The 15,495-nt window shown below is 43.1% G+C and overlaps 1 protein-coding gene across 1 annotated transcript; it reads left to right on the forward strand.

Moving 5' to 3' along the window:
• The first annotated feature begins 48 nt into the window (after positions 1-48).
• Positions 49-13,711, forward strand: ACOT13 (acyl-CoA thioesterase 13). The gene is made up of 3 exons (XM_032861650.1): positions 49-263; positions 11,016-11,200; positions 13,455-13,711. Exons 1-3 carry the CDS (start codon positions 183-185, stop codon positions 13,645-13,647), a joined length of 459 nt encoding a protein of 152 aa, XP_032717541.1. The 5' UTR covers positions 49-182; the 3' UTR covers positions 13,648-13,711.
• Positions 13,712-15,495: the final 1,784 nt, after the last annotated feature.

Here is a 15,495-nt window from a genome sequence, read left to right on the forward strand (position 1 = left end):
CGCGAGCCGGTGGGCCGCTGGCGGTGAGTACAAGAGGCGCCAGACGCCGAGCTCCGAGCGGGCGGAGAGGACGCGGCTGTCTTTACCTTGCCTGTCCTTACCCCTTCGCGGACTTCGGGGTTCCCCCCGACTCAACCCAAGCCTCCCTCTTGCGTTGTGTCCAGAAGCCGGAGCGGTCCACGATGAGCCGCTTGACCCAGAACTTGCTGGAGGTGATGAAGTCGATGGCCCGTGTCCCCGGTTTTGACAGAGTTTTGGAAAAGGTACTGCCGTGGGAGCGCCGGCTTCTAGAGAAAGCGCGATGCTCGGGGTTCTCTCTCGCTAGATCCCGCTGGACTGCCCGGGAACGTCACTTGATAGCGGTGATGACTGCTGTCCTGGAGCGCCCTGTGTGTTAGGTCAGGCGCCTGGTTTCTTTCACGGCAGTGTGTGCTATGAAGTTCAGATCTGCCTCGATTTAGGATTGGGTTCCTTCCAGATTAAACCCCTGCCGGGTGGAAACACGGTAGATGGAAAGTGTGTGCGATACACCTAGCCTCGTCGCTTAGCCTCGCCTGCCCCATGGGCTCAGATCACTTCTTAGCCTGCAGTTGGGCAAAATCATGGAACGCAAAGCCAATTCTGTAGAAGGTGTTGAATATCTCTTTAGTTTATTGAATACTGTACTGAAAGGGGAAAACGGAATGGTTGTTTAGGTATAGAATAATTTCCTTCCTTCCTAGAGAACGCCAGCGAGGAGGGGGAGAGGGAGAGAGAGAGAATCTTACGCAGGCTCCAGGCCCGGCACAGAGCCCAGGCAGGGCTCGATCTCACGTGAGATCTGTGGTCATGACCTGAGTAGAAATCAAGAGTCCCGGGCTTAACCTACGGAGGCACCCAGGCACCCCTAGTTACGGTATAATTTTAAGCAGAGTTGCTAGCCCTCCAGCTGTCGGGGCTGACTGGGAGCTGCCGCTCACTGCCACTGCCCTGCATCTGGCAAGCATGTACTGCATGTGACTAGCTTGGGTTAAGATGGAAATTCAAAATTCGAAGTTTCTACTGAATGTGTAATGCTGTCACACCATTATAAAGTTGAGAAATCTTAAGTCAAACCGTCGTCAGTCGGGGAATGTTTAAGTGATTCTCACTTGTGGAGACAATTTCTTGATTTCAGAGAGGGAAAGGACTTTAAAGCTTGGCCTTCAACATACAGATGCCAGTAGTGCTCTGAGGAAAAGAGTAAGGACAATGTCTGCACTTAAGATGCACTTGCAGCCTAGAGGATTAGAAAATAAATAATTGCAGAAAGGTGGGAAAGCCAGATTCCGGGTAGAGGGGTGCTTTGGAGTCAGGCAGGGATAGCCTCTGTCTCCTTGGCACATGAACAGACTAGCCCAGATTCCTAGTTTTCGGTGTCTTTGTAGAAATCGTCTTACCTAGGAATCATTTATAAATAAACATGAATAACAGAAGCCCTTGGTTATATCAGATTTGGAAGACATTTGACAGCCAAAGAACTTCTAGGCTTTTTCCTAAATATTTTAAGTATGCATGGCTGTTTTCCTTTTAGAGAGACAGGTGGGTCAGGGAGAGACTGAAGGAGAGAGAGAGAATCTTAATTTAGCAGGCTCCATGCCCAGTGCAGAGCCGGATGTGGGATTTGACCTAACAGCCCCAGGATCATGACCTGACCTGAAATCAAGAGTCAGATGCTTAACCGATGGAGCCACCCAGGCACTCTTGCCTGTTTTACTTCTGATTAGGAAAGAGGATTGGGAACTTTGCAAATACATAATTTAAAAGTGGAGTTTAAACAGACTAACTGCTGTCACTTGTAAGAAGAATGTAGGCCGTTGGACCAAAGTCTTCCTCCTGGAAACAACATTTGGGCTACATTTTCAGTATTTCAATCATTATAGCCAAGGGCTTTTGTGAAGAACATAGGAAATCATACTCAAATGCATTCAGTGTTTTCAAATAGCAAACACTATAAAATCCAAGGATATGCTACTTTTTAACTAACTTTTTGAGAGAGATACATGCAACAAAAGTATTAGACTAAGGGGAGGACTGAATTCCCTAAAAACATCAATAGCCATTTTCACTATTAAACTTTCAACAACCAAATTTTGGGTGTGTCCTCCCCTGATAATCTTGCTGTGGGTTGGATTTGCCTTTGAGTAGTCTGAGAAAAATCTCATACCTTGAACAGTCACACTGTAACAATCATAAACTTCACTTATGCCTGAGTTGGCCTTGGTGGTCCAAGTCTTCCAAGAGGATATGCCTGTTAACCCTGATGTACAGAGTTTCTCAGAAGTTGTAGTAAGATTGAATAGAGGTACCTGTGATTCTAGACCCAGCACTGTCCAGTAGAGATGTAGCACAAGCTACAAATGCAAGCCACACGTATCATTTTATTTATATATGTATATATATACACATATATATAACTATAAAAAAAGCAAAAAGAAATAAGTAAAATTAATTTTACTAATACATTTTAAGCAACTCATTATATTCGAAATTACATTATTTTAGCATGTGATCCACACATGAGTATCCTGTTTGGGGGACTTCATCCTTGAAATCCAGTGTGAATTTTAAACTTAACAGCACATCTGAGTCATACTGGCCGTGTCAAGTGTTCAATACTGACATCAGGCTAGTGGCTACCGTACTAACTGCACAGGTCAGTACCCCTGTAGGTGCTCTGTATTAATTTGATCTAAAATAGGATCTGCGTTTGTGTCTTGTGTGGGCACAGTTGCTTGGGCTAGAATATATATTTATGGTGATGCATAAAGCTAGTTGTGAATTTGGCTCCTTTCCTACTATTGTAAACTTAAATGTAACATGATCTAAACCAGTGTTTCTCAACTAGGGGTAATTTTGTTCCCTGTGGGACATCTCTTTGCGGACGACTGGAGTGGGATGGAAAGGGCACTATGGGGGGCATCTACTAGGTGGAGGCCACAGATACTAACTGTCCTCCCGTGCGCAGGCTCCTTTCCCCCAGCTCCCCACAATAATGAGTCATCCAGTGCACATGTCAACAGTGCTGACATTGAAAAACCTTAATCACTCTCTCTGTTCTGGGTGAAAACTAAGTAAATAGCAAAGTATAAACCTGTCTTTGTGCTGAACTTCGGTTGTTCAGATCATGGAACTTCCTTTTATCCCCTTCGTCTTGGTATGGGATAAAATGTGTTTTTTTCTAAATCTCTAGTTAACATTTTATATTCTCTTTGTTAAAATAACTAGCGTGTTGTTTGTTGCCTCACCAGTCCTTGATTGACGAAATTATTTTATGTCAAATAGTTGTCCCTTTGGTTATTTAAACAGGAAACTAGAGATTTTTCAAGAGAAGAATGTTCATTTTTAAGGATTTAATGCAAGCATATTGTTAAAACTAAATTGGAATAAGGGTATATATGATCTTTTTCAGACACACCTGTGCTCTTATCACTACTTTTGCAAAGATCAGAAGCAATGATGTTTCTTCTTCTTCTTAAGTAGGCTCCATGGCTAGTGTGGAGCACATGTAGGGCCTGAATTCAAGACCTTGAGGTCAAGACCTGGGCTGAGATCAAAAGTCAGACACTCCACGGACTGGGCCACCTAGGCGCCCCTCTTCTTATTACTGAGTGTAAGAAGCAAGTGAGCTGTGCAGTACTATTACTTTAAGTCTGCCCCATTATCCAGGCCTCCAGTGGCCTTACTAACGACCCCAGTAGAGACAACCAGCTCGCCAAAAGAGAGGTGTGTTTTTTTTCTTGATTATATACAAAAGACAATTCTGTCCTGAGTGCTAACCTCTGATTCTTTTGAAGGTCTTTTTGTTCTGTTTTGTTTTTGTCTTTTGAGGAGCAGGGAGGGGCAGAGGGAGAGGAGAGAGTCTAAGCAGACTCCACACTGAGACGTGGAGCCCGACCTGGGATGCGATCCCACAACCCTGAGATCACAACCTGAACCAAAACCAGGAGTCAGACACTCAGCTGACTGAGCCACACAGGCGCGCCATTTTAAATGTTGTGGTTTTTTTTTTTTTTTTAGTCAGTGAATTAAGTAAGATAACACTTGACATTTTTATAATATTTCCATGGAGTTTTGGGTCTTGGACAGATGTTTAGAACCAGCATATAAAATCTGCTAAATGATGATGACTTTCTATTCGTCCAAAACCGATCTGTTGAAGAAGGCACTTTGCACTCAGTCCTGCTTCGGGTGTCAAATTAATGCACAAGATCTTACCTTAGAACATCTTTATTATTTTAAGGCTGTCCTTTGTAAAACAAAAAAACAAAACAAAAAACCTCCGGTTTCTCAGTGTTTATAAACACCCACAAAACCTATCTTTTATAGAACACTAATATATTAGAACGGTCAAATGTCCTACTCTTACTATTAGATCGCCTTAAAATCAGTCAACAAACCCAAGTACTGTGAGATAATGAAGAAATACCAGCCACAGTCCCTTGCCTTCTAGGAGTTTATTATCTAGGAGAGAAGGAAAGTGGGATCCAGGGAACATAGTGCCGTCAGATGTTTCCTGAGAAAAAGAGTCCCATGAATAAAAAAGTTCAGGAAACATTGATGTCGTATCCCCCCTTTTAAAACAAAAATTGCGACAAAATATACATAACATTAAATTTGCCGTTTTAACCATGTTAAAGTATATGATTCAGTATTAACTGCATTCACACTGTCGTGTGACCATCACTACCATCCACCTCCAGAACTCTTCGGGTTGCAAAACTGGAACTCTGTTTTCATTAAGCAATAACTCCATTCCCTTTTCCTCCAGCCATGGCAACACCATGTACCGTCTGTCTCTCTGAATTTGAGTACTCTACGTACTTCATGTAAGTGGAGATGATCTAGCCTTTTTATACATTAAAACATTGACTAGTTCTGCCTAAGTAAACATGCTTCACTTAATCATGTTTAAGTCCCACAGTAACACATGTGGAGGAACATATCTTGGGAATCTCAAGTGAGAGGCACCATGCGAGGGTCTGGAAAGGCTATGTAGAGTCCAACGCGGAAATAAGGGAGTGGAGTTGCGAAGCGAGGTAAAATTGCATAGTCATCCTTATGGAAATGAGATGACGATGTATAAGGAAATGAGATGTCCCAAGAGGAAGAACACAGACTAGAGAGAAGCATTAAGGTTTAGGATTTAATTTTAGTTAAACCTTCATTAAGGTTAGAACCTCAGAGACTACAGGAGTGGGTAAGAAAGTAAGAACAAACCTTATACTGGGTGGCTCAGTTGGCTAAGCGACTGCCTTTGGCTCAGGTCATGATCCTGGGGTCCTGGGATCGAGTCCTGCATCGGGCTCCCTGCTCATCACGGAGCCTGCTTCTCCCTCTCTCTCTGCCCCTCCCCCTGCTTATACTCTCCTCCCCCTCTTGCTTTCTGTCAAATAAATAAAATCTCTAAAACAAACAAACCTTGTACTTACTAGAAGAACCATGAGGCTTTGAACTGACCACAAAAGCACAAGTATTTCTATTATTTAGAAAATTTGTCAACATGACAGAACAACAGATTATTTCCAGATTCATTATTGGCCATTAAAATCATCTAGGTCTAAGAAATGCAAAAGAAAATAACAAAGCAAGCTTTGTTCAAAGACTTAGATACAAAAATACTGGTTGTAACATTATTTGTGATATCAGACATGTGAAATAACTTAAAATGTTCAGCCACAGAGGAACGGGTAAAAGAAATCACTCGTAGGCTCCATGTAAAGGAGTCACAGTTTTAAAAATGACGTATTATCATAGAAGCATGTCACGAAATGATGTGGATGACCTTATAAAATTGGAAATTTTTATCTTGAAATTTTCATAGCATGTACTGTGTGTCAGGCACTCTGCACTTTACTAATATGAACTCTTCATGGAAAAGAAAAACCCAATAAAAGTCAAAATAGAATTACCTGGAAAAGGATTTCTCTATGAATAGGAGCTAAAAATTAAATACGGTAAGAGGAGCTATAAAAAGTTTCTTAAGTGGGCCAAAGTGTATCAGCAGGCTGTTTACACGAGAGATGGAGTCAGCCAGTAAGCATGAAAGTCAGGCACTAAGCACGCTTCCTGGCTCGTAATCTGGCTAATACACATTTAAACTGTGAGATAACATATTATTTTGCCTATCACATTGTAAAAAGAGTAACTCAGAGTAATAATATACATTATTGATGAGGAATTAGGGAATGAAGTACTCTTACTGCTTTTGAAAAGGAATCTGGCAGATTTGTTAAAAATTTACATACCTTTTACCCAGCTGTCTAATTCTGGTGATCGATCTTCTACAAATAAAAGTAACTTTGTAATGGTAAAAAATATGGCAAGAACACACATGTCAAGCAAGAGTTTAATAAATCTAATATATTCAATAGTAGGGCATAGCACAAAGCCATTAAGAGAGTTCTGTGACTGGAACTACAGGCATGGCTGTGATTTACTAGGAAGAAAAAAACGGAAGCTGCAAAGTAATATGTAGAATGTGATCCCGTTTTTGTAATTTTATAAAAAGAAAGGGGGGAAACCCTATATATGTATATATGTTTGAATAGGCCTGGAGAATGATAGTGAATGATAGAGAGTAATGAAGGAATGGTAGGTAGGAAATGCAACCCTACACTGTTTATTATAATGAATTCATATAAAATGAATGATTGTTGTCATTAAAAATCTAATGAAGAGAAGGAACATGGCGGTTTAGATGCTAAGATTTAAGGAGTCAAGATATAATTGGTGAAATTATGGACTCAAGTCAGAAGTTGCTGATACTATAGGGGAAAGGGATTTGGCATCATTTCAGAGCAACTATAAATATTCTGGAACATTAGTACTTTTAGCAGTGGTGAATGGAGGCCCAGTTGAAGGAAATGGTGAATTTACATTTCTTCCACCATGGAAGATAGTCAAGGTTTAGTACTCCGTGCACACTTGGAAATGGCGTGCTGCTGAAATGTTCTGCCACTTGTCTAAGAAGCCCTTTTATTCAAGTCCTCTGTTTTCTGAAGATCTCAGAAAGTGATTCTGAGAGCTTTGATAGAAGTTAAATATATATATTTTTAAAATTCAGCACAGAACACTATAAAAAAGAAAGGCAGTATAATATTTGCTCAACCAGTCTAGGACTTGCAGGAATTTCTGGAATGCTGTTCCTCAGTGGAGAGAGGTTACTTAAAACTTCTTTGTTGCTGTTTGATTCACGGCACTGTCATAGGACAACGAAGCTGTGTGCTGGGCCTTGACTCACCATATTTACTTACCTGCAAGGCACCATCCCTTCCTGCAAATGGCTCCATATTCAAATGCTAGATTCCAAACTAGATCACGTGCAACAATTCTACGGAATTTGTATGTCCCCCCTGGAGAGGAGATCAGGAGATGTGAACAGACATTGCCCCAGTCCTCAATGTATATGGGATAGGGATGGTCCCTCTCCATTAGCCCCTTTTCCAGGCTCAAGGCGGCAGAGAACACGTATAGGGCAGAAAGCTTACTAACGTGAGGCCTTTATAGTGTCTGTATTTATAGGTTATTTTAGAATGATTCAGTAAAACCTGCCACTTACCAGCCATTGTGAGAAACTAGTGGTAGTTCCCGTTCCTTCACAGCCCATTGGTCACTGTCCCCACCACTCCAGGGAACTGATGTTACTTCCGCGGGCTAAATTGCATTCACTGTTTCATTCACGTCCACTTAGCTCTTCCTTGGGCTTCGTTGTGCCTCTCGTGGCAGTCGTTTGCTAACGTCGCTTATTTCTGGCCTGCTCTTACAAGCTGGGCTGGTTCGCCACCTTCCTGAGGACTTGGACGTCTTAGTCTGGCCCCTCCGCCTGTCCCCAGCATCGCTCGGTCTTTCTCTGTTCCTACTTCCCTGTCGGCATGGAGTGCTGCTTGGGGGCAAGTCCGTAGTAGAGGCTCGGGAAGCTTCTGTCCGTGCCTCCCGCCAGGGGCCCAGCAGGGTGGCTCTTCCTAGAGCAGACTCCTCGCTGCAGCCCGGTTAGTCAGGCGCTGGTGCCGCTCAGCGTGGTGCATTTTGTCACGGACTGCCCCCGTCGTTCCCTTCGGGTGGGAACGTACTCCCTGAGCAAACATTTGGGCACCTACTCTGTGCCAGGCACATTCAGACCTCCTGCTAGGGACCATCTCCTTCACTGCTGTTGGTTCTGGGCACCCCTTCTGTCTTTACTGAAAAGGTGAGGGAGGAAGGGGGAGACGCTCACCTCAGGTACGTTCCGTGTGACGGCATTTAGGTGTTCGGGCGAGGAGAGGAGGGCGCCATGCCGCACGAGTCCCACAGACTCACCTGACTGCACGAGGAACGGGAAAAACACAGTTCACTGCAAGCCATATAGAAAAGGGACAGATGATTGTATGTGCACATACCCAATTTCTACGATAAACCACGGAGTCCGTGCGTCAGACTGGGCCGAGCCATCGAGGTTCTTCCAGCCTCCTGCAGCTGCCCGACCCGTGCGATCCCGGGAATGCAAGCATCTGGGCAGTTAGTTCTCTGTATTATTGGGGCCACAGCAAATTTATTCCTGACCCCACTGCATCACAAGAGGCTTTCCAGACATCCTCCCACAAGACACCGAACGGAGCAGGACCTAGTTGTCTGCAGCAGCCCAGGCGAGGTGTGAAGGGAGGTGATTTTGCACAGGGGTTAAATCGGAGATGTCGGAGTTGAAGGAGGATCCAAGTGTGCACGTCTGAGAGGTGAGGATGGAGACTGCGCACGCAGGGCCGCTGAATGCAGTCCCTAACTCCAAGTCGGCCATAGTTAATGACCTTTAAACAACTGTATCCCCTACAGCCCATATCTTAATGGAAACTGAGGGGGTTTTTTTTGTTTTAACAGTGTTCTACTCATACCCCCATTCTTCATCAAACAGAGGTCAGCTCTCCATTGGCTTCTTCCCCACTAGCTTTGGGCGGTTGACTAGGACATTTCCTTTGTTAGCTCCCACTGGCTGAATCCCTTCATCTAGGGAGATGAGAAACAGCCACACATAAAAGCATTTCTCTTGCAATGTCAGGCTGTCAAAACGCTCTCTCTTCCAATGTATATTTTAAACGACTCTTGTATACTTGTGTGTCCTTTGGCCTTTCAAGTTGGGAGAAAGAAAAAGAATTAAAAACTGTATTCTGCAGTGGAAAGTCAACATTTGTATTACCTCCTGTCATCCATCCCAGCTGAAGTCAGAGAATCCAATGGGACTTTAACCTCTACTAAACACACCCCACGCTTACATGGCACCAAACTACCTCTGGTGTCTGTGGGGCTCGATTTAGTTCTCTCCCCTGCCCTGCCTGGGGGCCTTCCCCATTTTCACTTGACTCACTCTTGTCAGTCTGTCACGATTCGGTTGCCGTTCCCCAAGAAGCCCTTCCTAATGTCTGTTCTCTGAAGACCTACTTCCCTTAGAAACCCTTCTAGTGACTTGGATCTGTTGTCTCTAGGAAGTCCCTGCTCCGTGTACTCGCCTCTCCCTTCCGGTTGTGAGGCCCTGACGAGCAGGGACTGGATTTCATTCATCCTCACATGGCCAGCGCTTGCCGTACTCAGTCAGTGCCCAAGTACAGGGAGCTTACACCTTGGTCCTGCTTGATCTGTCCATTAGTTTATGAGGACATCTTGTGGTTAGATCATTCGTTGTATGAATACACTTGATCCTGTTCTAGTATTTACTTGGCACTGATGTACCTGTTAAGCAAAACAGGACATAAAATTGTTCAGGATGACTTATATTGTATGGCTCTGTTCTGTTTTACTGCAGGGCCTACTTCTGGGGGATAAACCACAGCAAAACCGCTGAAGTTGTGGCTTGTGAAACTCTCAGGTGTCTTCCTGGTGGGAGCCTAGAGAACACTGCGTATCCAGACGCTTCAGTTACTGCTGAGGGAGACTCGAAGACAGACCTAGAGCTCAGTCAGTTCTGCCACACCATAGGTGACCCCGACAACACACCACCCTGACTTTAAGTTACTTACGAGATGGAAATTATGCCTTCCTTATTGTGTAGCGTACGTTAGGGCCTGGCTCAGCACCTAGCGTAGGAAGATGCTGAGGTAGCAGGTAGAATCGAACCATTTAATGCTCGAGACACTCATGTAATTCTTTTTCCTTACAATACTATAAATGGGCAGGACCCTGAAAGCTGCAGTTCAACTCTGTCGGATTCTATTGTTGAGCTTCTTATATTAAAATGGGTTTATGGTGTAAGTTTGTTGATCCTAGTAACTCAATGAATTACTGAATTTCTTCCAGTCTGTTTTTTAAATTGTTAAAACCATTCATTACAAAATCATTATAAAAATTACTCTCTGCAAAAACTAGGGAACATCCAAGTTAAACCTATCATGGGTTAATAGATCACAGGGACCCGCCAGCTTTGTGGGTCCAAAATTTCTGTGGTAACATTGAGATGCCAGGCTGTCACACGCAAGGCTGAAAAGCTCTATTTCTGCAGAGTAGAGATTAACCAGAACTACTCTTTCCCTAAATATTCCTTTTTGTCTTTTTTTTTTTTTTAAGATTTTATTTATTTGACAGAGAGAAGTACAGTGAGAGAGGGAACACAGCAGGGGGAGTGGGAGAAGGAGAAGCAGGCTTCCTGCTGAGCAGGGAGCCCCCAATGCAGGGCTCAGTCCCAGGACCCTGTGATCATGACCTGAGCTGAAGGCAGATGCTCAATGACTGAGCCATCCAGGCATCCCAGTATTCCTTTTTCTTTAAGAACAATTTCTATATGGGTTAATGTCTATCAGAGATATTTGTAACTTACTTGAATTTCTAATTAACTTTTTTGGGATGATTTAAGATTTTATTTTTAAGCAATTTCTATACCCAGCATGGGGCTTGAACTTAAAACCCCAAGAGATCAAGAGACGCGCCAGGCGCCCCTGGAGTGACTCCGTTTAATCCAATGATAATTCTTCATGGGCTGTTTGGGTTTCTTAATACCAAAGAATGTTGAAAAAAAATTTTTTTTTTACACTTAGGTGACTCTTGTCTCTGCTGTCCCTGGGAAAGTGATTTGTGAAATGAAAGTAGAAGACGCCCACACCAACAGATTAGGCACTCTGCACGGTGGTATGACAGCCACCTTAGTGGATAACATATCAACAATGGCTCTGCTGTGCACTGAGAGGGGAGCGCCGGGAGTTAGTGTGGATATGAACATAACGTACGTATCCAGACGGTACTACAAGTAACTTTTTTAAATGGGAAAACTCACTTCAAACAGCTGAGACTAAATACCTTTATAACATAAATAATATTGGAGGTGCCCTGAGCTGGTCACCCTGAAATGTAGCTATAGAGGTGCCCTGAAAGATCCCACAGCCGTAGAATCTAGAACTAGAGGAGCTCACTGCCGCATCAGGAATAAAGGGGTCATGACCTAAACATTGCGAACAGCAAACACTCAGCTCCTATTCTGTATACCGGAGGGGCGGGGTGGGGGTGGGGCATCACAGACTGACGGCCTAGAAGTGTTCCACAACTGCCTTGCAACTGCCACTTGTACAGGCGTCATGAGGGTTGTATTGAGTGCCTAGAAAAAAGCCTGAATAAAATTCAAAGGGAAGCTGGATAAACTTTCATCAGGTATACATTGCCACTGCCTTGTAACAAGGCGAACACAAATGTCCAGTTTTGCAATCCTGTGTCTTCCTTGCAACCGCCAACGCTACTGCAGACATAAAGTAGGAGATTGGGAAGCAGGCCCCCAGAGGCCAGGCTTTCACTCACCACCCTGAAAATGCCTGCAGGGGTCACCTGTTTTCAAGTGTAAAAAACCCATTTTGAGCATTAACTAGTACCACTGCTGGTCCCATCAATAGAGGGCATAGGCCCAGGGCTTCACTTTCAAGACAACTGCTTTTTCCACGGACACAACGGAACAATGACTTTTGTTGGGGTGGGGGAGGGCAGGATCAGGGTGGGAAAGCCAGTGTTACACAACATGAGGGCAACGGAAATAACATCAGTTATGAGAGTTTTATACAATCTCAGCCTTTCACCAGGCTACCTTAAGAAAATTCAGCCCTTCTTTACCATAGGAATAAATTGAGGTGCAACAAGCAGATCACAGGGCAAGAGGAAAATGCTCTTGAAACTAAGATCTGCAAAGGTTCTGCTTGCTGTGCAGGTGAGCTCGGTCTGCAGTCCTTACCGTGGTCCCTGTGGTGGTGAGGGGTGAGGCCCGCTGCAGACTCTACTTTGCCTCAGGAGCCTCTGTTGAGCGCTGAGGTCTCCCAGCTGAGCATGGCACCTCACGATCTTCTGAGATCTACTGCTGCTCTCGCGAGCCTGAAGAATTTGTAGTAAGTCACACACAGTTCCCACGTACGTGTGGTCAGATACGGGTCACAGTCAAGAACTGCCTGAGCTTCAAAAATGGGCTCATTTGAATGGGGAAACAGTCTCAGAGATTTACTCTTGATATTTCCAAAGTAAATGAGTGACAACTTACGATTAAGGTAGGTAGGGAAGTGTCTCTTAAAAAATACATACAACTCATCACCAGGGTTTAAGGGCCTCTATCAATTCTCATAGTTCTTACATTCAATCGTTTTTGAGTGCAGTAAAGTGCAGAATTTACTCCAGTACAGTTGAGTGAATCCTAAATACGGATATGACGAGATACAGTAGTCCCCTTCTTACCCACAGGGCTACATTCCAAGACCCCCGTGGATGCCCAAAACCACAGATAGTACCAAACCTATTATATATATTTATATAATATATATACAAAACATATACATATATATGTTCTTCCCTATACATACATACCTATGTTTATAAGCCAGGCACAGATTAACGATAATAAAATAGAACAAGCGTTATATACTGTGATGCTGTATGAGTGCGGTCTCTCAAACTCCCTTGTACTGTGCACAGCCTTCTAGTGAGGACGGGACATGCAATGCCCACGTGATGAAGTGAGGAGACAGACAGGCAGGGGTGCAGTGTTAGGTTACTGTTGACCTTCTGACAATAGATCAGGAGGACCATCTGCTTCCTTCTGGACCACAGGTAAGGGGGAACCTACAGTACAGGGCCCAGGCAATACTTCACCTGGGGAAGTTAAGTAGACTAAATAAAAGCTGGAGAAAATCTTTCACCAGCCCCAAATAAATATGAGATGGGAAACTTGGCCGGGGGGGTGCCTTCCCTATTTATGGAAAAAGAAAATTGTGTGGATATGGAATGGGGAAGATGAATTTGGTCAGGACCAGCCATCCAAATTTGATAGGACAGAAGGCTTACTGATACTATTCCTAAACTACTTGGAAGAGGAAAATAACACATAAGAAGGCTGTGTAAGAGATGCACACAACTTCCCCTCATAAAAAATTGCTGCTAAAAATTTTTTAAAATTCAAAAAGTAAAAAATTATTTGCTGTTAACTATATTTAAATTTGTTTCCCTTCAAGGTACATGTCGCCTGCTAAAATAGGAGAAGACATCGTGATAACGGCGCACGTTCTGAAGCAAGGCAAAACACTTGCATTTGCCTCTGTGGAGCTGATGAACAAGACCACGGGGAAACTAGTGGCACAAGGCAGACACACCAAACACCTGGGAAATCAAGGCCTGCAGGCTGACTTCAAAGACACCAAACAATGAAGACCAAGTGTAAAGCTGACTTGTAACAAATGTAACTTTCAAAATAAATTAGCACAACCAGAAATAGTTCTTTTCTTTGGGGAAAATGACATAGGAACCAAGTGGAACCTAGGATGGGACGGTCTCTATTTTTCATTTTAAACCTCTTTGGTTTATTTGTAATCTTATATACATGATACTCGGACAAAAAAAAAATTCTTAGCTGAAATGGTTTCTGAAAACTTAGGTAAAGCAAAGACGACAGCAAAGCCATTTTGAGATGAGATTACTTTAAAACTAAAGCCCGGTAGAAATATAGGAAGCAACTTGAACTTGGAAACACTATCCACAGTTAAAGGCTGACTTTTCTTTTGTCATGCTGCTGTCTGCTCAAAGGACAGAGTAGACTTCCCAGGAGCAGTGAGCACACAAGGTGGACACCCAGTTCTTAACTTCTAGTATTTCCCTCTAAAAGGAACCTGGGCGGCTTGGAGAAAATAGCTGATTTCAGGACTGGGAGGATGAGATAGGGAAATTGACCTTAACGTATCTTGTGCTTGAAAGTAAGCATGTGTTCAAGAAAACAAACTGAGCATTAAAGGAAAAAAATTTTTTTGTAATTTGTAATTGTAACCAAAGGAAGTATCATTTAGGTAGATAATATGTGGCAGAGACAGGAGAGCTCCTCCTTATGACAGAATGCTGCTCAATGTGGAGGGGAGGGGTAGATACTTACGATTTTGCAGCTATCATGGTAAAGACTGGTTACAGCAAAAATCAAAAATCATCAGTGGTGCTCCTGAAAAAGAGCAGGGCATGTCCATGTTGTTGCCCAGATTCCTTCTAGTCACAAGGAGAAAAGTAGTAACTATACAATGCAGAAACAGGACACGACCTTGACCAATCAAAATTAACATCAACCAAGAGCAAAGTGACAGTGCATTTCTGGATATTAAGTGGAGAAGGGAGTGAGGTCACTTGAATTGGGTACTGGCCAGACTGCGTAATCCCAAATTTAACCCTGAAGAAACATTCAAATGCAAAATGAGGAACACTTTCTATTTTAAAACATTAGCCTACTCTTCAAAAATGTCAAGGTCATTAAACAAACATTAGAGATTTGACAGCTAACTGCAAGGGTCCCATAGTGAATGATACGACCTGGGGGTATTAGGACAATTAACAGAACTGGAACATGGACAACAGATAAAGGTACATCAGAATTAAACTACCTGAATTTTATAACTTTACTGTGGTTATGCAAGAATATCCTTGTACTTGGGACATATGCTAAGTACTAGAGGGTAAGGAGCAAAGATGTATGCATGATGTATGTACCAAATTCTCAAATGATTCAGAAGCAATGTATAAATATATGTAGAAAAACAGTGCGGAAAAAATGTGGCTAAGACTTGGGTAAAGGTTATACAGGAGCTTTCTATTACATCTTTTCTAAATTTATTCTAAAAAACTTAAAAACCAAGGGCTGCTTAAGTGCCTGACTTACAGCATGTATAAGTCAATAGAGTAGAACAGTTAAAAGCCTGCATTCTACAGAGCCAGCCCGCCTGTCCTAAATCCTTCCCTACCCTGGATGTGAGCTTGGGCAAGTTACTAAACCTCTGTGGCTCTTTCCACACACTGTTGTTAAGAACAGAGCTTTGAACAGGACCTGCCCATAATAAACATTCAGAGACACTACTTCAAACAGATTCTAATTTTCAATTGAGAAAACATGTGAGAGTCTTTTGAAATAGAGAATAATTTTTTCTAGGGCTCCTAGCTGGTTCAGTCGGTGAAGCCTGTGATTCTTGATTTTGGGGTCATGAGTTCGAGCCCCGTGTTGGGTGTGGAGCCTACTTTAAAATC

This window comes from Lontra canadensis, unplaced genomic scaffold (genome assembly GCF_010015895.1).
Source record: "Lontra canadensis isolate GAN:19392208 unplaced genomic scaffold, GSC_riverotter_1.0 scaffold21, whole genome shotgun sequence".
NCBI classification, from domain to species: Eukaryota; Metazoa; Chordata; class Mammalia; order Carnivora; family Mustelidae; genus Lontra; species Lontra canadensis.

What these genes read in the sequence shown, in the direction of transcription:
- ACOT13 (XM_032861650.1), top strand. Translation starts at nt 183, where the DNA reads ATGAGCCGCTTGACCCAGAACTTGCTGGAGGTGATGAAGTCGATGGCC. An exon ending in TTGACAGAGTTTTGGAAAAG is followed by an intron (nt 264 to 11,015) that starts GTACTGCCGTGG and finishes TTTTACACTTAG; the next exon opens with GTGACTCTTGTCTCTGCTGT. An exon ending in AGTGTGGATATGAACATAAC is followed by an intron (nt 11,201 to 13,454) that starts GTACGTATCCAG and finishes TTTCCCTTCAAG; the next exon opens with GTACATGTCGCCTGCTAAAA.